This window comes from Erpetoichthys calabaricus, chromosome 18, assembly GCF_900747795.2.
Source record: "Erpetoichthys calabaricus chromosome 18, fErpCal1.3, whole genome shotgun sequence".
Lineage (NCBI taxonomy): Eukaryota > Metazoa > Chordata > Cladistia > Polypteriformes > Polypteridae > Erpetoichthys > Erpetoichthys calabaricus.
This window is the reverse complement of record NC_041411.2, coordinates 75,730,551-75,755,899: the sequence shown is the minus strand read 5'-3', so window position 1 is coordinate 75,755,899 and position 25,349 is coordinate 75,730,551. Positions and strand designations below refer to the sequence as shown.

General features: G+C 41.1%; 1 protein-coding gene and 1 long non-coding RNA gene across 3 annotated transcripts in view; both read left to right on the top strand.

The window, feature by feature from the left end:
* The window catches only part of LOC127526220 (uncharacterized), a 388,781-nt gene that overhangs the window by 306,294 nt on the left and 57,138 nt on the right, over positions 1 to 25,349 (top strand). The window lies entirely within an intron of this gene.
* The window catches only part of sumf1 (sulfatase modifying factor 1), an 83,080-nt gene that overhangs the window by 28,957 nt on the left and 28,774 nt on the right, over positions 1 to 25,349 (top strand). For both annotated transcript variants that reach the window (XR_007933843.1, XM_028824603.2), the window contains exons 4-7: positions 6,235 to 6,317; positions 9,208 to 9,330; positions 13,088 to 13,202; positions 16,469 to 16,582. Coding sequence is in view for 1 of the 2 variants with exons in the window: in XM_028824603.2 (XP_028680436.2) it covers positions 6,235 to 6,317; positions 9,208 to 9,330; positions 13,088 to 13,202; positions 16,469 to 16,582 (435 nt within the window). In the remaining variant the exon portion in view is untranslated. The remainder of the gene's footprint in view (positions 1 to 6,234; positions 6,318 to 9,207; positions 9,331 to 13,087; positions 13,203 to 16,468; positions 16,583 to 25,349) is intronic.

The following is a 25,349-nucleotide window of genomic DNA, read 5'->3' as shown; positions in this document are numbered from 1 at the left end:
ATCTGCAGTGGTTCCCACTGGGCAATTCTGCACATAAGTGATCTAAATCAGTCCTCGTGGTTTTCAGGCTTCACATGGACGAATTAGATGATGATGGTCATGTGGACATCTGGCCTTCAATCCATCAATGTAGGGACTGCATGGTGCCCTGATCAGGTGGTGGTGGCACAGATCGCCAGCAGAGAAAGTAGGGAAGAACAAGTGTAAATGATGAAGCTCGATCTGGTTGACCTTCAACATGGCAAATGACACCTGAACACCAGCAAAACCAAGGAAATGGTGGTGGATTTTAGGAGGCCCAGACCCCTCATGGACCCCGTGATCATCAGAGGTGACTGTGTGCAGATGGTGCAGACCTATAAATACCTGGGAGTGCAGCTGGATGATAAATTAGACTGGACTGCCAATACTGATGCTCTGTGTAAGAAAGGACAGAGCCGGTTATACTTTCTTATGAGGCTGGCGTCCTTCAACATCTGCAATAAGATGCTGCAGATGTTCTATCAGATGGTTGTGGCGAGCAACCTCTTCTACGCGGTGGTGTGCTGGGGAGGCAACATTAAGAAGAAAGACGCCTCATGCCTGGACAAACTGGTGAGGAAGGCAGGCTGTATTGTTGGCATGGAGCTAGACAGTTTGACATCTGTGGCAGAGCGACGGGCGCTCAGCAGGCTCCTATCAATTATGGAAAATCCACTGCATCCACTAAACAGTGTCATCTCCAGACAGAGGAGCAGCTTCAGCGACAGACTGCTGTCACTGTCCTGCTCCACTGACAGACTGAGGAGATCGTTCCTCCCCCAAACTATGCGACTCTTCAATTCCACCCAGGGGGGGGTAAACATTAACATTATATAAAGTTATTGTCTATTTTTACCTGCATTTTTATCAATCTTTAATATTGTTTTTTGTATCAGTAAGGTGCTGCTGGAGTAAGTGAATTTCCCCTTGGGATTAATAAGATATCTATCTATCTATCTATCTATCTATCTATCTATCTATCTATCTATCTATCTATCTATCTATCTATCTATCTATCTATCTATCTATCTATCTATCTATCTATCTATCTATCTATCTATCGATCCTGCCGACTACACTATAAGATCTATCTATCTATCTATCTATCTATCTATCTATCTATCTATCTATCTATCTATCTATCTATCTATCTATCTATCTATCTATCTATCTATCTATCAGAGAAGGCTGATGGATTACGTTGTCCGGGCTATTGCTGCACATTTGGATATCAGCTATGAATCTGCACATGCCATAGGGCATGGTGACTTGTAGTACCATAAAGTTCACACAACATATGTACCCACACAGTTTACTGATCTAAACAATGAGATCAATTAAAACTAAAAATAATTTACTAGTAGTGAAGTTGGCTGGAATAAAAACCCACAGTGCCAGGGGTTGCTTGTACTGAACTTGGGAGCTTCGTTCCAAAATCTTTTTCAGATGTTGCTTCCTGTAGAACAGCGTCATTAATTAGTAATTAATTAGTAATCATTCTTCCTTTTGGTTGTACTGTTCCATCATTGGGAGTGCTGCACTGTTGTTAACTATGACGGTCAGCCTACCTTAATTGTACTATTGTTTAATGTCAACAAAGGAGCAACATTGGCTAAGTGTTAAATTCACTCTTTTAACTAATACTGTGTATCTCTACAGTCATAAACTGTAAAATGTTGCAGAGGATGGCCTCCTGATCTGAATTGGTTTCCTGTCTTGTGCCCATATTGTAGTGACAAGCTGATTATGTAAAAGGGGTGGTTTAACATTACAGAGTCTCCAAGTATTACAATATTTATCTGTAATCATTTCTCTGTCCTTGGCAGCAAATAGAGGTCACTAGGGCTTTTCTGTCCTCACTCCTCGAGCCTGATATTCATGCCAATTTATAAACCTTATAATAAAAATATGCAGTTAGTCTTAGAAAAGAGCACATCCAACATGCAACATTAAAACCAGAGTCAGAAGCAAAGCTGATTTGAAGTGACAGTCGTTACTCTCAACAAAATACAACAGAAAAACTGATAAGTAATCCCAGATTAAAATGCCGCTTTTGATACATAACAGCTTAGTCAACAAATGCGGGACCAAAATCTGTCAAAAAACTAGCAATGTACAATATAGATGTATCCGCTGCCAGTGCTTAACAAATAAAGATAAATTAGCTTTTTTATAACCACTATTAATCTGTTCATCTGTTTTTGAACCCAATTCTGGCTCATGGAGCCAGAGTCTATCATGGCAGAACCTGGGCACAAAGGGAATGAACCAACCTTGAATGGGGTGCTAGCCCTACTCATTCACACCTAATATTTCCTCCATTTACTTTTTGCAGTTGGTTTAACACTCATGTCTTTGGGATGTGGGAGAAAATCCAGAGTGCTTGGAGAAAAGCCCATGCAGAGAGGGAGAGAACGTGCAAACTCCACACAATCAGTGTGTTACGAACTAGGAGTCCCAAGCAGTAAAGAGTTCCTGACCATGTAGCCCCAAACACTTCCAGTAATGCCAGGTAGAAGGGGATATCATCGTTAAACCTCAGCTATCAATAAGGGCAAGAACAAAATCTTTATAAAATAAAAGGTTTATTCTTCAAAAAAAAAGTATTCCAATCACAATGAAGCTCCTTGGAGCACAAAAGCAAAACGACATTTCCTGTAACAAGAAGGAAGTCCAAATCAGACAAGTCATAAAACAGATTCCAATAGCAAGGGTCAAAACACAGAGCAAAAGGTTGAAAAAATCACAAAGCACATAGAATTTACAAAAAGCACAAGAACTCGCCTCTTCTAAATGAACTGTCCTCCGCTCCATATATCGCAAGGGTCTCCCACAGTTCCTGATAGTGATTGTCACGCAGCCCTGCCTTTTTGGGGACCACCCAACGGCAATACAGCAAAATTGAAAGCAAGGAACAATGCAATTAATTAAGCAAAGTAAAAATGAACGTAAAGGACTTGAAAGCAAGCCAGGGGAGGAAACTGTGCTGAAATATAACACAGCAACTGGCTGCTGGATTCAAACCCAGGATGGTGGACCAGTGAGGCAGCACTACTAACCATTGTGCCACTCTGTCACCCACAATCTTGAAACAGTTAACCACCTTTGAGTAAAAAAAAAAGAATCAATAAGCTACCTCTTGGCACTGAATGGAGGAAAATCTTCTTATATAATATGCTACCGTGGCTGTCTGTTTGTCTGTCCAGGATTTTAAATCACCTGTAGCTCACAGACCGTTTGACCTATTGACCTGAAATTTGGTACACATATACTACATGACATCTACTGTCTGCTTTTGGTGTGATGGTTTTTATTACACCTTTTATTTTAATTTTATTTTATTGTAGAATCAACTCTCGGCAGCTTGCAGCAGGGCAACACATGCGTACGGGCAACGTTCTCATCCCTACCACCTTCGCCATCACTTCCCCCACCTCTTCTATCATAAATCATTCTCGAGGCAGATTGAACACTTAAGTGCCAGCTTAAGTGAAAAATTAAGAAAATGTACTAAGTACTGTCGACCCTTGATATACGACCAGCCTGACATGCGAACAACTTGGTTTACGACCAAAATTTTTATTTTGAATTACGACCAACGTCTTGCATTACGATCCAAATGCAGTCACGTGTATCCGCTTGTGCGATTGTAAACAAACAGCCGAGAGCGTTTGTAAGTGTCAGTCGGAGCCCAGATACGTGTGTTTGTGGACGTAATTTCGGTCATGCAATGATTTATATAATTTATTTCGATAATTGCTAAGGAAGGAAGAGAAGGTAATGAAGGTAAATAAAGCGATCACAATCGAAACGAAGAAGAAAATTGTGTGGAAATATGAGAGCGGCGCACATGTGACCGATCTCGCTAATATGTACAGCATGTCGAAATCCACCATCTTGACAATTTTACAAAGAAAAGATTTGTATAAGGAAGCTCCTTCCAAACAATAACCACCTTCCATTTCATTCTCCTCCTCCTTCCTTTCTGCAAGCCAAAGATGTCAACTCTGACTGAGATGACATCTTCCGGGAGTCCTCGGATTTGTATCATCTCAACCAGAAGAGGCGTAGCTTAGTTGAGTTGGGGCATGGCTGATGTGCTCTCCTTGGGCGTCTTCTCAGAGCTATAGAGGAGAAAGAAATAGCATTGTTGGCAATGGCGTTCCATCTTGTCCTGGTGGGTTATTGAATACCTTATCTAAGCCTGGAAGGTGATCACAAGGCACCCATGCATGACTCTCTCCCTCACTATATATGTGTGTATATGCATATAAGTCCTGGTGCTTCCTGTTTTGCTATATGGTTACCAGACATGAGTGTCCTGAGATGAAGACTGGACTCCTTTGGTACTGTGTCTCTTTGGAGAATCCTTGGGTACCGCTGGTTTGACTTTGTGTTGCTCATGGAGTCCTGAATGAGGCACATTACCTGCATTGTGAGGGAGCATCAGTTACGGCACTACAGCCATGTGGCTCAATTCCCAGAGGGTGATCCGGCTCACAGGACCCTCATTGTTGAGGACCCTAATTGTATAACCAGGCCAAGGGGACGAGCACGTAACACCTGGCTGTGGCAGATAAGAGGTCATTTCCAAAAGGCTGGGACTGGACCACGTGTTTGCCTGTGCAGTTTCCTACCAGGGTCCCGAGCTGTTTTGTTGACCTGATATATCTCTCTCTCTCTTATATATATATATATATAATTGTGGAACTTGGCCCGGACTAAGACAGGCAGATGCGCTGTAATCACCCCACACACGTTTATTATACAAGTCCATTATTTACAGCAGTGCTCCTCAGTCCCCAAGTCCCCAAAGTCCTGGCCAACAGTCAACAATGCCTTCACTTTCTCTTCAGGCCGCCTCCTTGCCTCCTCTCAGACCTCGGCCTTCTTCGACCCGACTCAAGTCAACGTATGAAGTGAGGCGGCCCCTTTTATACACATCCGGATGTGCTCCAGGTGCTTCCCAGCAATCCTCCACCAGCTCTCCCCAGTGTGGCGGAAGTGCCGGCTGCATCCCCGGAAGCACTCCGGGTGTCTCTGCTCCTCTTCCCCCCAGCACTTCCGGGTGTTGCGGAAATGCTGAGGTCCAGGGCTCCCAAGGCATCCCCCTGGCTGCTATGGAAGCTCAACCCTGTAGGGGCCTGTGGTCCCCATAGCCGCCAAGGTGGTCACCTCCACATGATCTGGGGAAGGCGTAAGCCCTCTTCAGGTCCTCCGGCTAGAGGATATATATGGATATGGATATATATATATTGTATATATATATATATATATATATGTAGTTAGATACTATATTTGTATTTATACAGACAAGATAAACAAATATTTTACTCAAAACAGTTTCCACGTAGGGCATTTCCAAAACACTTGTTCTATTGATGCATGCACTTGATGGCGTTGTTCATAGGTTGGAGCTTGCGCTTTTGTACATTTTTTGACAATTTTTAACAAGATGAACAATTTTTAACTGAATTATGGCATGGTGTGTGGTTTAAAATGTGTGCTTCTTCCTTCTGAACCAAGTCAATCATTATTCTTGAATGTCAAATGCTAGAGAAGTGTGGGCCTTCAGAGATTTATTCTTGCTTTGTTGCAGTGTACCAAGACCAGTCCCCCTTCATATGCTACAGTCACGTCAGTTCCCTTACGGCAGGATGTCTCTCAAAGGTGACCTAAGGTCTGGCTGGCTTTCAACATTGAAGAAAATTTTGCCCTTGTTGAGCGAATTGTAAATGGAGTACTGAAGAGTGACAATGTGTGAGATAGTAGGGATTAGTTATGGATTATTTGAATCTACTGTTCATGAACGGTTAAACATCACCAAGGTCTGTGCATGTTGGCGGTCCAGAACATTGATTCCTGTAATGAAGCGTTGCTGCATCTGATGTTCCAAGGAGAGTCTCTCACTAATGAATTCGGAAAGTGTAAAATGTAAGAACAGTTTCATAATGGGATGAAACTTGGAAACATCACTGTGACCCAGAGTCCATATAACAACTGGAACAAATAAATAATTGGGATTCTCCTACAACAAAGAAAGTCTATGACCACAGCAGTACCAGAAAGATCATGTTTTTTTGTGATATTGAGGGTATAGTTCATAATCGATTACATGGCTCAAAAGTGTGACATAATCAATGTAATACTCAACAATATATTTACCATTTCCAGCACTAAAACTGATCCTTTTGTTACCTTCTTTCTTTCAAGGTTGCAGCTGCGCCATGGTGGCTGCCTGTCAAGGGTGCCAGTTGGAGGCATCCTTACGGTCCTGACTCGAGCATTGCTGACAGGTACACTCAAATCCTATTTAAGAATCAAGACACAGGTTGTATAGTCGATGGGATTTATAGTTCTTCTGCTTTTTATTTGAATTTCCCATTTGTGTCTCTTAAATGTGGTATACTGCAAATCTGAATAGCACATCTCCTTGTATTAACATGATGCTTACCTAGGTTAAAATCAACATTTTACATAAAAGCTAAGTAACCAGTTTTTTATTTAAATTTGAAATAAACACAGAGGTATCCAATCACTAACTAGTTTATGAAAGGTAACATCATACAACTAACTTTTATTAGTTGACAGTGTAAATGGATATCCAATAAACAGGTTATTGTTAAACAGGCCCAGAATCTGACCACAAAACTCATGTTGTTTGTATTAGGAGAGGGTGCAGTTTGAAGCAGATTACCTTACATTTTAGTAAATGTGTAGTCATAATGGTGAGTCAATTGGTGCATTGATTGGCCAGTTAAATGGATTATACATAAAGTCTTAGTTTTGTGAGACGAACTACGTAAAGCAGGGCTGTTGAACTCCAGGCCTGGAGGGCTGCAGTGACTGCAGATTTTCATTCTAACCCTTTTCCTAATCAGTGACCTGTTTTCAATGTTAATTGACTTATTTTCCCTTCATTTTAATAGCCCTGTTTTTAACGATTCAGTCCTCTGAATTTATTCTTTTCTTCATTAAATGACTGCCTAACAGAAATGAGACGTGAAACAAGCCAACAGATCACCAGCTAAATTGGGGCTTCAAACTCCAGCCAATTTCACTCCAACCAGTTTCTTAATGAGAAGCCAAGTCTTGCTGTTAATTAAACCCATCATTTAATTCCATGGCTTGTTGTTGCTCTCATTCTGCCACAGCAGACACTTCCAAAACTGTTGATTTTCTGTTTTTTATTAGAATACTTTCAAAATGTTTTGGTGACCTGAGAGATCAACCTTTGAGACCTTCACCCTTCTTTATTTTCAGATATTGTGTGACGGGTACATGTGGCTGCTTGTTTTGTGTCTCATTATTGTGTGGCTGCTAATTAACGAAAAAGGGGCCTGAGTCAAGTCAATTAAAAGTAAGGCAAAAGAAGTTAATTAGCAGCAAAAACTGCTCTCTAATGAAGAAGATGGTTAGAATGAAAACCTTCAGCCACTGTGGCCCTCCAGGACCAGAGTTGGACACCCCTGGTGTAAAGTGTGACCGAAAAATTGACTGTGGGGCCTTGTGATGGCTTGAATACTTGCTGTTTTCAACTCAAGATTGTATCTGCTCAGTATAAAGCAGCAAGGTGACCCCGGCTGGATGAATGGGTTAGAAAATGGCTGTGCTTAACCGTAGTGGTACATTGGTTAATGATGCAGCCTCATAACTTCATTAAGCTGGTCTTGAATACCAGCCTCATCCCTGTATGTGTGGAGTTTGCATGTTTCCCCCATGTCCACCTGAATGATTTTTTTCCCAGGCTATGCATTTCTCTTTTAAGACCTTTAGGCTAGATTAATCACCAACCTTAAACTGACCTGGTGTGCCCAGCCATGGATTACCACCTCATCCAACGTTGATTCCTGCTGTGCTGTCATGATGAGCTCTGACTCCTCATGAGCATCAACTTGTATTAAGAAGATTTATAAAATGGATGGACAGATATGCTTAATATTGTATTAACCTCTCATGACAATTCATTAGTCTTTCTTGTAGTTTTAAGTTATTTTAAAACATGTTAGTGTTTACTGCAAAGTGGAAATAAAAAATGAAGATGAGTGATTATTGTGTTTTGCGTTATGTTCATGTCTATGGAGAAATGTTCTGGCAAAATGATAAATAAATGTACAAATAAATAAAAGTGCTGTGAAATGTGACAATAAAGAAAGAAAAAGAGCATGAAATGTGAGTGTAATTAAATAAATGTGTCACGGAATAGGTTTTTTGTTGTCTATTTTTTAAAATTTTGTCCATAATATTCCTCCTCTGCGGTGGGTTGGCACCCTGCCTGGGATTGGTTCCTGCCTTGTGCCCTGTGTTGGCTGGGATTGGCTCCAGCAGACCCCCGTGACCCTGTGTTCGGATTCAGCGGGTTGGAAAATGGATGGATGGATGGATGTTCCTCCTGATGCAACATGAAATATGACTAAATTTAAAGCTGTCACTTTCACTCATTAAGGCATAGAGGGCGGCTCTGACGAGTGCCATGTTTTAAATTAACAAAAAATAAATAAGTGATTTATCAATACACAAGATGTGCAGGGGGTCTCAAACATGCAGTGTTGTAATTCAAAGAGAACTGAGGCCCAAAAAAAGCACCTAAATTTGCTGACATGTAATAAGGGTGGCCAACTTGATCCGGGGGTGTGTGTGTGTGTAAGTTTTCTCATTTCATTCAATATCTTGTGAGTTAAAAACAGGTTTTTATTCTTACCTTACACATGAATGTGAATTGTAGTTGGCAAGAAAAGCTGCAAATTCTTCCCTTAACATCATTTGTCACTGTAAAAATCTTCTTGGACATGCAGCACACTCGCTACACTGCACACTCAATAAATGTGTAAGAGGGTAGAGCCTCATCCTGCTCTACACCACCACAAAATAAGGCAAATCATTTTGACGTGGATGCAGTCACTCCATGTTCGGATCATGTTTTGGTGCATTGGCGATCCTAAATTGTCCCTTGTGTGTGTGTGTGTGCGTGTGCTGGCGCCCTGCCCAGGGTTTGTTTCCTGCCTTGCACCCTGTGTTGGCTGGGATTGGCTCCAGCAGACCCCCATGACCCTGTAGTTAGGATATAGCGGGTTGGATAATGGATGGATGGATGGAAGGTGTAAGAGAGATCTAATTTGGAAAGTAAAGCATATTATACTGTACATTGCTTACTAATTTGTGATCTCTTATTTTGTTCACCTACAGCCTTGAACATCCTGTTGTCCATGTCTCCTGGAATGACGCCCTGGCATATTGCATCTGGGCAAGCAAACGCCTACCTACTGAGGCTGAATGGGAATACGCTTGCCGTGGCACACTGGAGAATCGGTAAAGAGGCAGGACTTGGGTTGCTTTGATCATTCAGTCTTGTGTAGCTCTGATGTTTTCCATCTGGGTGTTCTGATATTCTATCCTGCTAGACAGAAGACCTTTAACTGTCCTTATTGGGATTTTGATAGTCAATTATTACTAGAGGGAATACAGATTCTACAGAAACGTTCTCCTTTTAAACCTGATATGATTAGTTTTTTTTCAAAGACACTGTATTTTCTGAGGTAGTAATTACTTTATTTGGCTTTCTGCTGTGTATTAGCGTCTGATATCCTTTCCTACGGATACATCAGAATAAAGAGATAACCCTAAAATATTTCCTGTTTTGCTAGATTATTAAGGGATGAACTGGCTCGAGAACTGCCCTTTTAAAATGGCTTGAAAATAATTAATAGCTCATTGAAAAGACCCATTTTACCAAAAGAGGTCATTTATTTTATTTGGCTCTGGCTTTGCTTTTTTTTCTGTTCAAAATGGAATAATATCAATTTTTTTTTTTTTTTTGTGGTCGACCTCCCATTCTGGCGAATAACACAAAAAAAAGAAAAATCAGCTGCACACAATTGTTTTCCTAAATACCATTATTTACACCATTTATAGTTTCAGTCCTTCTGTTAAGTCTTTCCTCTGTGTACTTTATAACAACAGCTGGCTCTTTGCTTTCCAGTTATATTTGCATAATAAGTACGTGAAATGTAAAATACAACGGATGCATAAACAGAATAAAGCAGGCTTTCATAATGTTGTAGTTCCTGTATGTTAACGGTGGCTTACTGTGTGTTGTGTGAGGCACTGGTCTCCATCTTCCCAGGTGTTCTCTTTGGTTCCCCTACTGGTTTTTACTTTGGTTATTTTAGCCACAACTGTACATGCCTGTGTGATTAAGATTTTTAACTTCTAACTCTAAATCGTAATAGTAAAATGAAGCTTGGTAGATAGCAGTGGCACCACAATCAAGTTTTGTAGGCGGTGACAGAAATCATCAGCGAGGGGATTAAGTGGAGCAAACAGGTTTGTCCTTCTACACAGGCCAACACTTTCATTAAAGCTGGTGAGCAGCTGAATCCCCTAGGAAAAAGATCTACAGCAGGGCTGTTCAATTAGAAACTCAGGTTTTCAAACCAAGAAATTTAGCTAGGCCAGACATTTTCAGCGGCCAGTAAGGAGCAGGTAATAAGGTGGCGGTACACATACAGTACATTGCATTTGAGTCAGGTTTGAAGTACTGTGAAGGTATATAGAAGACAAGAGTCCTAGTGCCACAAGTTTTGTTTATTTGGTGAAAAAACATAACATTTAAAATTTTAAATGGAGAAATCGTCAAGTAGAATAATAATCTTAATACATAATTCGCCTGCCTCCTCACTCACTCACTCACGTCCGTCCGAAGCCAAATGCGCAGTCGCCTTCTGCATAGCTGCCCGAAAAACCTTACGAGACCGACATCCAACCCCAACATCGCGGCAGGCGGCGGATTTACGGCAGCAAAAATTCAAAGAGAAAGGCGACTTCGATTAAAGCTCTAGAGGCCTGAAAGGCGATTTCGACTACAGCTCCAGGCCTAATTACGCATTCTGATTCAATTACGCATTCATTCAATACACCTATATCAGATTTGTGGTGCTTATACTTATTACTATTCCATATTGTACTGGAACATTCATCATTCAATATTATACTATAGGCCTGGGCGGACTACAATCGTTACATCACAACTTCTTTGTTACTTATCATTTGTTCTTCATACACTGCTGACACAAACTCATGCCCATTTCATCTTACATTGTCGAAACTGGCTCTTTGTCTAGTTCTTCATATTTATACACCGCTTTACTCACTACAGGTGGAGTGGTGGCTCTGAGGCTAGGAATCTGCACTGGCAATCTGAAGGTTACCGGTTCAAATCCTGTAAATACCAAAGGTGACTCTATTTCGTTGGGCCCTTGAGCAAGGCCCTTAACCTGCAAATGCAGATTAAAAAACCTGGGGGTTGGTGGCAGAATTAGCACTCCGGCCACCATAAAAAACCTCACACTGTTCCATTCTACCTGAACTAGTGTGGTGCTGAGGTGTCACCCGTTGCATGGCTACACTCGGGTCCTAATCTGGGATCCTGAGTTGGTTCATCATGTGGTGCATGCTCCTAACCTCTCTCTTTACTCACTACTCAAAATTCCCTGCAGGGAGGACCCGAGACGTGAACCCATGATCTCCTTATTGCGAAGCACCTGCGCATTCATTACGACTCCTTTCGTAGGCGTATTTTACTGCATAATATTGTGCTTTATAGTTTAAAATTACAAACATAGAATTTCCAAAATTGAAGAATATTAACCGTAGGATAATAACAAGCTCTGCATTCTATAAAAAAGTTATGTAGTTCCACAAAGCAAGCAGTGTTTAATTTGACTGAGTTTTAAAGATAATTACAAACTTTTTTGCATGTTTACATCAAATGCAGTCTTTCTAATTCGTTCTTTGCTTTGAGTGTCAGTGACTGATTGTCGTCCTTGTAACAGCCATGAAAGCCGCATGTGAGTGGAGGACCAACCAATTGTATGAAGAGAAGTGCAGAGACAGTGCTTGTCAGTAACGAGACTCTCATTGGAGTAACAGATTAATTTGCGAAAACCCACATTCACACTCACTTGATGAAACTGAAATATAACTAAGGCTTAGCACACAATTGATAATAGAATTATTTAATATGTAGTTGATGCCGTGACCAGCTGTTGTGGCTGAGATATAGTTACAAAAAAAAAAATTAGCACTATATCATAAACTACTACCACCACTTCCAGACACACAACAATGCACTGCATTGTGGGTTGAATGTTGCTAGGCTACGCGGGGTGTTACATTCATGGTCTGTACTACTGTAGGAATTTATGTAGGAATTTCAGTAGGCATCCCAAAATAGGTTTTTCTCCATTTTTCTCTGAGTTTCTAATGGGACCACAGGCTGGGCCAGGTTGCTTCTGGGCTGCATGGTGGCTGCAGGCTGCCTTTTGAATAGGCCAAATCTACAAGAATCTAGGCCTCTGTGTTTTTCGACACAGTTCACACTCATCATGAAGTGGGGGGGATACATTTTCTTCAAAACTGCTTCTTCCTAGTGTTTAAACACACTACAAGCAGACTTGATTGATCCAGTTCATGACGTGGGTAGGCTGATGCCTGTTCATTTGGAGGGCCCACTGACAGTCAGTTTAAAATTGCCAGTTAACCAAACAGGCATGGTGAGAATGAGCAGGTGAGACATTTTTCTGTCAGATAGAAAAGCTGCACATATTGATAGAGAAACTGCATCATGTATGATGAAGGATGTAAAAAGTGTCTTGATTGGAAAATTCATTTAAAATTTGGTTTTTGACACCTTTTTGTATTTTGAAATGCCCCTCTTCTAGTACATAGAAATGTGATTGTATTTAGGTAACTTTAAGAAAAAACTTCAGTCAGAAAGCAGAGGAAAACACAAACTAGTGCTGTTCAAGTCTTGTTTCTTATTTTTTAAACTGGAAATTCCAATCCCCTTCTTAATGTACAGATTTTAACCTAACCTATGCTCTATAAACTATAAGCAACATGTTTACTGAGTCAATGTACTGACCTTTTAATTGAATTCCCTCACATCAAGAGCTTAACATTTTATTTTCTGTACTTGACATCATTCTAGCAAAGTTGAAGCTAACAAGTATATTACATGTTGAATTGTGGCAGTTTGCTGTTACTATTGTGTTTTGTTTTTTTGCAGGTTATATCCATGGGGTAATAAATTAAATCCCAAAGGACAACATTATGCCAATATTTGGCAAGGAGAATTCCCAAATAAGAACACTGGCGAGGATGGCTATGTCAGATCTTGTCCGGTAAGTTAAGTAGCAGCATTATATTTTGTAGGTGTTTTCAGTTAGTGAGGTTTTTGCTTTAAATGCCATTGTAAAGTTCTTCATAGTGTATTTTAAAGCTGTTTAAAAATGTACACTGTGGCAGATGGCCAGGATTATTACCTAGTCGGGATGCCAGCTGGGTTGAAGGACCGAGGGAGAGACCGTGTTTGGGACATTATCTCCCCCGGGATGTTAGAGGGCAGCCTCCCTGGGTTGCTACAGCACCACGGATTCCCCCAGGGACTGCCGGGACTTATAGTTTGGAGTTTGGGTTCCGTGGGTGCTGCTAGGGGGTGCTGTAGGTGCATCTGGATCCTCAGAGGAACCTCTTCCGCCACACTCGGAAGTGCAGCCGGAAGAAGGTCAAGAAACACGTGGAGCACTTCCAGGTGTGCTACAGTATAAAAGGAGCCACCTCACCACCAATTGGGGTGCTTGAGTCGAGTGGTGGTGGACAAAGCTGCAAGGTGGAGTGGAGGCAGAAGAGAAAAAAGAGGAAAAAGGAAAGAGAGAAAAGAAAGGGACAGAGTAATTGGTGATTTGTGCACTGTGTGCTAAAGAAAAAGAAAATAAATGTGTGCTTTTGGGACTTGTTTGTCGCTGAGCCTGTTTGACCCCCGATCTTCTACAACACATAAGTGAAACATTGAAAGTTGTACTGCAGAAAATTGTACTGGTAATGCAAAGTTAGGGTATTGTTCTAAAAGTTTCAACCATTCACCATCTTTACCTTCCTTACCCAGTACAAAGTCTTTCCTGACAGCACTGAGGTGTGAGGCGGGATGCCAACGCATACACTCTATCACACCAGTGCCATCTCACTCTAGAGGTACAGCAATAAGCGCAGGTGCCAGTTAAATCCTTGAAAGAGGAATTTAAAGGTAACAAAGACCAGGGAAGTGCTGCAGTCCTGGAGTTCACATGAACCAAAGATAACCAAAGCCAGAGTTGAGGTGAGCACTGGGAAAAAGTGGCAGGTAGAAGGAGCTGTCGAGCCACTTAAAGCAAGATTGAGGCATAACCAGCTGGTTGGTGTGGTGACTTGTGGTTGTATAATCAACAAATCACAGTTTTCAAACAGTATGAATCTGAGCTTCTTCGAGACTGCTACAAAGTAGGGCTGGGTTGGGATCCTTTCTATAGTGACAAATAAGGAAAGAGAAGTGGCACTTAGTCCAGGAGCAAGTGAGGTCAGTAGTGGAGGAAGAATGGTCCTGCTGAATGGTGGCAGTAAACCTGCAAGGTGCATGGAAGAGACTAGAACAGCACTTTGAAGAGGAAGTTAACTTGGGCAGGGATGTGGAGGGCTGACCCTCAACAGATCCAATTTCTCAAGCAGGAAGTATATGACGTGCTTCCCAGTCTATCTAATCTCCACATACAGGGAAAAGTACAGACACCAGCTTGCCCACAATGCTACAAAAGTGGAACCCTGGAGTAACTATTTTGAGCACTGGGAGAGTGAAGATGCTGGCAACATCATAGTCAAGTTTTTTGAAGGTTGTGACAGAAATCATCAGCGAGGGGATTAAGTGATGCAAACAGGTTTGTCCTTCTAAACAGGTGAACACCTTCACTAAAGCTGGTGAACAGTTAAATCCCCCAGGAAAAAGATCTACAGGAATCTTGGCTGTTGCAAAGGACTGACAGCTGATAGTGAACTTAGAGAGACAACTGGAGTTCTCCAAGCATATTGCAGTCACTATCATGAGACCAGATGATGTACTCACATCTGGAGTCACCAAACAAGTTTTTCTGCTGGAGCTGATGGTCCTATGGAAAGATCATATTGATGAAGCCTTTGAGAGAAAATTCACCAAGTATGAGGGACAGGTCAGTGATTGCAGACAAGATGATTGGAGAGCAAGGTGCTACCAGTAGTGGTAGGATGCAGAGACTTTGCAGGCCAGTCCATGTTCAGAATTCTTGGGTCATTAGCCATCAGCAACACCATCAAAGTAGCAGAAAAAGCCGTTAGTTGGCTATGACTCAAGAGATGAGAGCCATCGGGGTGAAATCACCTATTTTCTGTCTGGTCACAAACTGAGGCCTCATCAACCTCAACTGGGTCTCCTGCAGGAGAGTGCATGATGTTAAAAGATCCAAAACACTTGAGGAATCCAGGAACATCACTGAAGATATGGCCAGAAGCATTCACAAGATGCATTTACTCACTCAGAATCATCAATTGACATATGTCTTTGTAATGTGTGAGGAAAACCAGAGTACTCCGGGGACAAAATGGATACAGTGCTTGTAAACCTCATACAGTAAGTGAGTGAGCCTGGGATTTGAACCGGCTGTAAGACATCAGAGCATACTTGGCCACACATATTGAAAAGTTCAATTAAACATTTTGGATGATGTCAAAATGCTGCAGTATCAGGTTTAAAAGTTGATGAGATGATTTCTTGATATTGATTTTCAAGATTGAATTTGAATCATCTGAGAAAGTAAACTGAATTTGTCACAGATTAAAATAGAGTTATAGTACTGTATATACTTATTGCAATATTTGCTCCGCATCTCTGAACTTCCAGGCTACCTTTTGAACTAACAAACCTTTTAGCTATCAAGGTAAGTGGCCACTTTATGGTCATGGTGTGGTGGTAGAAAGTGGCAATGTGTTACATGTTGGTCAAGCATACAAGTAAGGGTTTCACTGTACTTAATGCACATAACAGTGATATGAATAAAACAGAACTGTATATTTCAGGACTTTGGCTACGGCATTTTGAACTCTTTTAAGGCTCTTAGTATCCATTGAGAATAAAATTATATTAATTCAGTCAAGGGATATTAAACACGTTCCATATTATCACTGTGATATTGTCCGTTTTATAGCCTGAATGTGCTGGTATAGGCATAGCATGCTCCATATTTAAAGGCTTCATTGCTGTTAACACACTCCAGCTCAGCAGCTTTGCAATTCTTGAGTAATTTAAATTCTAAGGGAGAGTTTGACGGTACAATGCTGATAGATAAGACTACTTTGCAATCTTCTAGAATTCTCTTTTTTCCTCTACTTTGTGCTTACCCCTGGAAAAATAACTACAGCAAATGAACAGTTCCCTCTGAGCAGTCTGATTGGTCAGGTCAGCTTTGGTGTTTGATTATTATAGTATTGTATATTGAGTAAATGTTATTTTTAGTTAACTCCATTTTGGCATTTTATATTGCATAAATGTTATTTTTAGGTAACTCAGTTTTAGCATTTTATGTTTAGTAAATGTTGTTATTCTTAGGTAACCTCATTTCCTTCTAATGGATATGGCCTTTACAATATGGTGGGAAATGCATGGGAATGGACAGCTGACTGGTGGAACGTACATCACACCACAGATGAGACTCACAACCCAGTAAGAAATGTTTTGCATCTCTTTAAAAATGCATTCCTGATAAGTAGAAAAGAAAATAGATTTTTTTTTCATAATTTCAAGTGCAACAGTAAGTTTTTTGAAAATGAGAAGAGAAGCAACATGGAAGTCATAGGTGCATCATCATTTTTTTCTGCACAGTTCCTCTGCTGTTCTACCCACTCGGTCTGACATTGTCCATATTTGGCTAACTTTGAATTAGGTGCAGAGTGTCTTTGACCTGTTAAAGTATTTGAGCTCCAGGATCCAAAATTAGTTTCTGCAGTATTTGATGATTTTAATATTTATAAAAGATTGTTACAGTAGTAACAATTTATGGACCTCAAACTTGATTATTTTAGTGTCATTACCCAGTTAACGTCATACCTTTATTTTGTTTGAAAGGTAATGTTAAAAAGATCCGGCAGTGTAACAAAATGTTACTCGTATTTAACTGATTTGAAATAAAGTCAGAATAGAAGACTCCAGGATACAAATAATGACAACACCTCATCTCATCTGCTTATTCGCTTTTCCTGGTGAGGGTTGCAGCAGGCCAAGCAGGTCAACCTAGACTTCCCCATCCCCAGCTACAGATTCCAAATCTTCCTGGGGGGATTCCCAGGCGTTCCCAAACCAGCCGATTGATATGATCCCTCCAGTATGTCCTGTGTCAGCCACAGGGTCTCCGCCCTGTGGGATGTACCCAGAGCAGCTAAAGGCAGAATCGCCTGGGGGGCATACCCAAACCACCTCAACTCAATCCCAAGGAGCAGCAACTCTGTTCTCCTGCTCTGAGGCTCTTTCAAATCACTGAGCTTCTTATCCTATCATGGAGTGTCAGCCTAGCCACCCTGTGAAGAAACTTACTTTGTATCGGCAATAAAAAAAGATTTCAAGTGTGTCCCAAACTTCACAAAATTACATATCTTATTGATAAGCGCAGTCTATGACAGACATGGACTGGAGCCCATTAAGATCTGCTTTGAACAAAAACAAAATTCTTCTCTGTCTTAAAAAAGCATGGAATGTTTTTATCTTCTGAGGCACACAGAATGTTCTGATAGTCTGATTAATTTCGGCATGGACTCATGTGTGGTCTGATCTGATCTTGAGCTGGTTTCATGGTTTTCCACTGATTTATAAAGCTATCTCCTTTTGTGTGCAAATAGTTTTGTACCCTGATATTTTGGCTTCTTCAAAATAAATTAAATCAACTTGCATAGATAAGAAACATTTTATTAGTTGGGGAAAAAGGCAGATGTTTGACTCATACATTAGAGGTACGGATGTATTAATCATGTATGAGAAAGCAGTGCTTGTTCATGCACAAAGATGTAATCAGTTTATGAATTTATTCCTAATCCATGTTCGAAAATGTGTCTAAAAGCTGTGTCCCACCTTGATTTTAAATTAACTGACATATTCTGTCCTAGTCTTTTCAGTTGCTTGGGTACCTGACTGCTGAGCAAACAACCTTATAATCCCAATACAGACCTATTAAATCCAAGACAGTAACAATACACAATAAGTTAAATTAGTTATGTTAGTTTTTCAGTTAATACACTGTTAAATATGGGCTGCCAGTTTCAGTATAAAGGTGGCTGGACCTCTGTAATTTCTGGTAAGTTTAATTTTAAAAATCCACTTTCATCCTTTTTTTTTTCTCTCTCCATCTGGTCATTGGAGTAAAGTGCAGTTAATATGGTGACACTAACAGCTTGACAGCAGCAAATTATTGTTACTCTCTATGAGTGAGTAATCATCTGTTCACCTGCCTTTTTTATTGGTCGTTCTGTTATAGTGGAAGGACAGAGACCAGAGGCCTCATGCATAACGTCGTGCGTAGAATTCGCACTATAACATGACTTAAGCACAAAAGTGGAAATGTGCTTACGCACAAAAAAAATCCAGATGCATAAATCTGTGCGAACACCAACTTCCACGTTCTTCCGCTCCATAAATCCTGGCCAGCGTGAAAAGTAACGTACATGCATGCGCCTTCTGTCCCGCCCCAACTCCTCCCAGAATTACGTCTCTTTGAATATGCAAATCAATATAAATAGCCCTTAAGCTCAGCCTTCTGTGAAAAGGCAATGGCAAAAGCAAGACGGAAAACAGAAGAATTTCAGTGAATACCAAGTGGAGGCAAGGAAAAACTTACTATTTGTTGGTTTAAACAGTGGTATAAACAACAAAAGGAAGTTGATCGAGTGACATAGCGTATTGGAGAAACTCGAAAGCTCACGTTCACAAAGTCGCACAGTGCCTGAAATAAAAAAGTTGTCACATATCAAAGTCGCTGTGAAAAGGCGAGTCGTAGCCCATCGTCTGAGTGTCATATGAAAGCTTATTAGGGGAAAAAGCATGAAATGTCAACTTTAATCTCGAAATTTCCACTTTAATCACGTAGTTTATTTTGTCATTAAAGTAGAACATCATAAACTTAATCTTAAAATCGTTTAATTTACTAGTTTCTCAAATCCCATCATGACTAAAGTAGCACGTTAAATGCTTTGTTTTGTATTTGATCTTCTATGTGCTCTATGTGTGTGAATCACTACGTGCTTCCGTTCTTTCTCTTCCTCCGACAGGACACAGAATCCATTACATTCATGATATTACAGCTCTCTGAATAACTAAAATACTGAGATGCATACGTGATATCATTTTCATGATGATAGGAGTTAAAGCATGTTATTAAACATGGGAACACGGAGGCGCAGTGATTGTTCATGTCTCACGCAAGATGCTTGTTGCGCCATGCGCGACCTTCGATGAAATACTTTATTGCAGTAGTACTGTCTCTTTCAAACGTACTAACCTCCAATTCCTGTCCTTACTTTTCTTTCTCCAAATACCCAATCACCACACAAGCAGCTCAGTAATAGACGTTAAGCCATCTGTAAGCTTAGAACGCCGATTCTTCAGAACTTTTAAGGAACATAGAAATATCTTCGTAGTACGTGTTTAATTATTCTATCCATCTATCCTTCCAGCACCAGCAAGAATACAGCGCGAGGCAGGAACAATCCGTGAACGGAGCGCCAGCAGCTCGCTAGCGCTGCGGCACCATGTAGTTATAGTTAAAGTTTTATCTGTATAATATAATAAACATATTTTGCTGCATTTCATCTTAAAAATGATATTGTCATCATATGTAAATACGCGCTTTATAATATTGCACAACCTGAGCCACTTTATAACTGTATTGCAAGTTTACAGTGAGGTGATTGTACTTATAAGTACAAACAGTTCTACAAGGACTGATTGAGTGTCTGTAGAGTTCTTGGGATGAAACTGTTTCTGAACTGCGAGGTCCGTAAAGGGAAGGCTTCACCCCACTGAATTAAAACTGAAAGTCTGCACTTCAACTGCATCTGAGTTGTTTCATTTAAAATTCATTGTGGTAAAGTACAGAACCAAAATTAGAAAAAAGTTGTCTCTGTCCAAATATTTATGGACCTAACTGTACATTGCACGATGATAACATTTCTTTCACTTGTATACCTTAAATGGCTGTGATAATGCTGTTGATATCTTATATGGCACAAATGCAATTAAAGGATGCCAATGTCTGACACTCACAGTGAGGTGGGACTCCAGCGTACAGTATTTAGTTGTTGTGTCATTTACTGTCTGTGATGCGTTAATAGAGTCTGTTGATAATTTGCACTTCAAAGGAAGTTTCCAGGGGTTTTAATTGATGCTTAGCCATGAAAGGATTGATTATTTATGGTGGCTGCTAATCTAGGCATTAGGATTTGCATGGGTCCTCTCTGTCTCCTCTGCCTGTTTTTATTTGCAGTGAAAGATAGGAATGGCACCACATAAAAAGTGAACCCTCCTGTTTCCTCCTTGAAAAGGGGAAGCACTGTTATTTTTAGTTGTTTATTTGCATTGCCGACCGGTTGTAATTTCCTGGTAGCTTCTAAAAGTTTTTTTTTTTTCATTTCACATTTGTGCAATACATGTGTTTATTAATGTATATGCTATACATTTACTGAAAGGGATATATTTATATTTGTCTTTATGCATTATAGCAGCACAAGAACCTCAAAATGTGCACTATTTAATAATACAATTGCTTGACATTTTTGTGCTATATACTGATGTTTAGTGCACATGTTATAAAAGTAACACAATTACCAAGGTTTCAGATTGCAATTATGGTTAGTTAATTCTAGCCAAAGTGAATGCATGTTAATAATAATGACTGAAAGTACAGAAAATTCATTAAAGTGCAACTATATGGCATATATCTGCAATATAATAAAACACCAAGGACTGTGTGTGTGCCCAGTCCTTCCAAGCAATCGGATTGGTCAATTTGGCTTGGGTGGCTAAGCTCTGTGTGTGCATGTGTGTGTGTCTGTCTGTCCATTCGGTCTGAGCAATCTGATTGGTCAGTTTGACTTTGGTTGCTAAGGTCTTTGTGTGTGTGTGTATCCGTCCGTGTCCATTCCCTCTGTGCTCTTTGATTGGTCAGTTTGGCTTTAGTGGCTAAGGTGTTTATGTGTGTGTGTGTGTGTGTGTCCATTCCCTCCGAGCAATCTCATTGGTCAGTTTGGCTTTGGTGGCTAAGGTCTGTGTGTGGGTGTGTGTGTGGGCACATGCCCAGTCCCTACGAGCAATCTCATTGGTTAGTTTGGCTTTTGTGTCTTAGGTCTGTGTGTGTGTGCCTAGCCTATCTGAGTAATTTGATTGGTTAGTTTGGCCATATTGTCTAAGGTCTCTTGTGTGTGTGTGTGTCCATTCCCTCCAAGCATTCTGACTGCTCAGTTTGGCCTTTGTGGCTGAGGTATATATTATCTATCTATCTATATATATTATATATATATATATATATATATATATATATATATATAGTAAATGCCACAGGGGTTGGATGGGCATCCTGACCAGAAAAGGGGATAGTTCCTTACCTGAATGGGAGGCTCCAAGCAGACAGATGGGCATCCCGTCCATGAGAGAGGGAGGAGTCAGACCGGGAAGAGATGGTCAGATGGGATGGCCGGATAACCCATCAGTTGTAAAAGACGCTACAGGGGATATATTACACCCCCAGGATGCTAGATGGCAGTGGCCTTGGATATCGTTGCCCAATACAGATCCAGTAGGGCATTCTGGAAAGTGTAGTCTGGCAACAGAGCCCTGCTGGGGTCCGTGGGTGCCGCAAGGGGGCGCTGCAGGGAGATTTCTTCCCTAATAAATGGATCTTCTGTTTGATCTGGAAGTGCTTCCATTGGACAGTAGCCCTGGCACCTGAACTATTCCCTAGTCCTTCATAAAAAGGGACTACACTCCCTTATCCAGGCGAGTTGGAGCCGGGAGGACGTGGAACAATACTTGACTAGAGGAGGGTAGCGTGGTGGTGAGAAGAGAATATTGTGGAGAGACAGAGAGAGAAAGAAAAACCTGTGTTTGTGCTTTTGCAGCTTTTGGAGGTATTGTGTGGAATAAACCTACCATTATTTAACCCGGGACCCTTTGTGTGTTTGTGTTTAGGGGTTTGGAGGATCGATAACGGCCCGGTTCCATCACAATATATACGCATACACAGACACACACTGTATATCCAGTCCAGGATTGAGAACAACTGATTTCTATCCTGGCAGTATCAGGAACAAAACCATACCCAATCCTGAATTGGAGACAGTCCATTACTGGGTACACTCAAATACACACTGGACCAATTCAGAGTTGCTAGTTAACACTCACACCTTTTGGCATGTGAGAGGAAAACCCATGTGCTGTATTCATTATACTTTGATAAAGGATTTTCTAATTCCTTCTGCAAACTATGGCATTATATGATTTAGTGACTGAATACAAACTTGTCATGAAATTCACAAAATCCTTATCCATATCATTGGATTGATATAAACCTAAGAAAAATGTTATAAAGGTCAATTCGAAGGATATTTGCATTCTAGTCACCTCCTCGCTTCAGAGCAGTGGACTTCCCCAGAATGTGTGAATTAGTAAGTCTCTTAAAGACAGAACAAGTACTCCTTTATACTGAACACTTTTTGTTTTCTCCGTTTGTTGTCTGAGTGAAGAGTCTAGAAAGGACAAGATATCAACAGCTCACTGCAAAAACAACTAGCATTGTATAAAGTTTACACATTCTTATATGGTTCAAAGTTCTGAAAGCACACAGCAGATGACAGAGAAATATAAAAACAGACAATAGGGGAAGATTACGAATCTTTTAAAACATGGCTTATTTGCAATAAAGAACAGGGAAACAAAATTCAGTGTGAAGCAGTTCCTGGAGGAAGTAAAAGTATGGGACAAACTGCAGTTCTGGAATACGTTATATGCCAGCAACACACATGTCTCATCACTGAGTTTTCTAACACTGCACAAGCAAAACTGTCCAGGCAAACGTCCAGGACTGTAATGATGACAGGTCACGATCCACTATGAATAGGACTATGCCACATTTTTTTTACCATTATGTGTCACAAAAATGTTGGTTTTATAATACCTGCTGGCCCATTCCATCCATTCATACTCTAACCCACTTGTCACATCTAGACTACTGCAACTCTTTGTTGACAGCATGTGACACCAATCTGCTGCAGATGATTCAAAATTCAGTGCACATCTGGTTTTCAACCAGCTGAGGTGGGCACGTGTTACTCCACTTTTCAGATCACTACATTGGCTCCCTGTAACAGCTTGTATTAAGTTCAAATCCTTGATGCTTGCCTACAGAGTAGTCAGTGGGTCAGCACCTACAGTATATACTGTATATATGGAGACACTTGCAAGGTCCTATACATCTTCTTGACCACTTCTCATGAACAGTGTCTGGTGGTGCTGCTTACTGCATGGCATCAAATCCTAATCCTGACTCTTTTCATGTGTATGTCTAAACTGCCCACCTCCATTTGAAAGGCTGACTCCCTCAATGCGTTTGAAGACTCCCTTGTTTGCTGAAGTTCAGTTTGATTTTAGCTGTTTGTTGAGTGTTTCACATGTGATGATCACTTTTATAACACATGTTGTGAAAACATAACAGGGAGGCAGCAAAAGGTTTGGGGTAGCCACCCCATATACTTGAAGCAAAAAATTAGCAGTCAGAAAGTCTTTACAGACTGTGTTGAAGACAGAACTGAATTAACGGTAACAAGATGGTGTTTTTATAGCCAGGTCGGAGGAAGTGACCTCATTGGGGGCCAGAACTGGATGTGATGTTGACAGGCTCAGGTGGGATTTTCCTTGGTTGGTCTGCAGGGGAAAGAGAGAAAGGGTTGCTGAGCACTGCCACCCCCAGGACCTGCCTGTAATTACTAACTTTCGGGCCTATGGGCGGCCTCCTATTTGCACGTGTGTGACAGAGTTCATAAACAGTCCCCATAGACCAATGATTGTTAAACCTTTCACTTATTGTGACCTAATTTTGCCCTGCTTGTGTCTTCGAGACCCAGAATCACCACCGATTGTCATCCAGGGGGTGCCCCCCTTGGAGAATCTCTGACGTTCGTCACCCTCCTTTGGGATTTGTGCCCATTGTAATCCTTGTCTGTGGTTAAGTCCCTTGTAGAATCCCTTCCAATTGTCATCCCCTTGGAGAATCGCCTTCTCAGGTCATACCAGAGCAATGGCAATTACTTGCGGCGACCCATCGCAAGACACTTCGCAATCCATACGTGACCCTTTCCCACAAGTACTATTGTGGTTCGAGATTTAATGCGAACCGCAATCGGACAGCATGCTGCCCATAGTTTAACTCTTTCAGGGCGGATGTTGACTTTTGTCAAAATTCAGGGGTCCAGGACAGTAATCAGCTGTAAACTGTGACAAAACTCAGTGTTATGTTTTAGGTCAACTCTCTTTGCTAGAAGAACAGTTAGCTTAGTTGATTTCACTTCCATTCCCTGCGTATTCTTGAGTAGTGAAGAGCAAGTAACCTCTAAAATGGCATCAACATCTGGCGAGAGACCAAAGTGAATGCGCAAAGCAAAATACTCCATGGATGATGTTTTGTGTATTATCTTTTAATTGGACTCTGACATGTCGGACTCCGATTTTGATGTAAGTGATCTGGAGATGGAGATCGAAAACAAAAATGAGGTACCAGCATCAGCTGATTGTGGTGCTGAACACGTTCATGTAAGTGATGCTCCTGTAGCAACGTTCACCTGGAAGGACCACCACTTACAATGACAAGCGGTACAAACCAGATGGTGTTGTATTGCGACTGCCACCACCACCACCCACCTGCCACATGACTACAGCCAGGCAGGAAAATGAAAATGAGGTACCAGCATCAGCTGATTGTGGTGCTGAACACGTTCATGTAAGTGATGCTCCTGTAGCAACGTTCAACTGGAAGGACCACCACTTACAATGACAAGCGGTACAAACCAGATGGTGTTGTATTGCGACTGCCACCATCACCCACCTGCCACATGACGACAGCCAGGCAACTGGCCCACCACGTATTCCTGCTGGCCATCGACCTGCCCCGACACAGCCGCCGCTGCCAGAGACACCGACAGCAGCCACAGCACGCAGCAACAGATGTTTTACGTTGATTAATTTGTGAAACCATTGGCTTGTGTGCTTTACAGAAAACGTGAGTGTTTTGAAAAAAAATATTCATACCTCAAGAGTTAAGGAACTATGCCCGAGACTAGGGGTTCCCAAACTCGGTCCTGGGGACCCACTGTGGGTGCAGGTTTTTGTTCCAAGCAACTTCCGTTTTTCATTGGACTCTTAGCCTAATTAAGTGAGTCGTTATTTCCCAGTTTCTGTG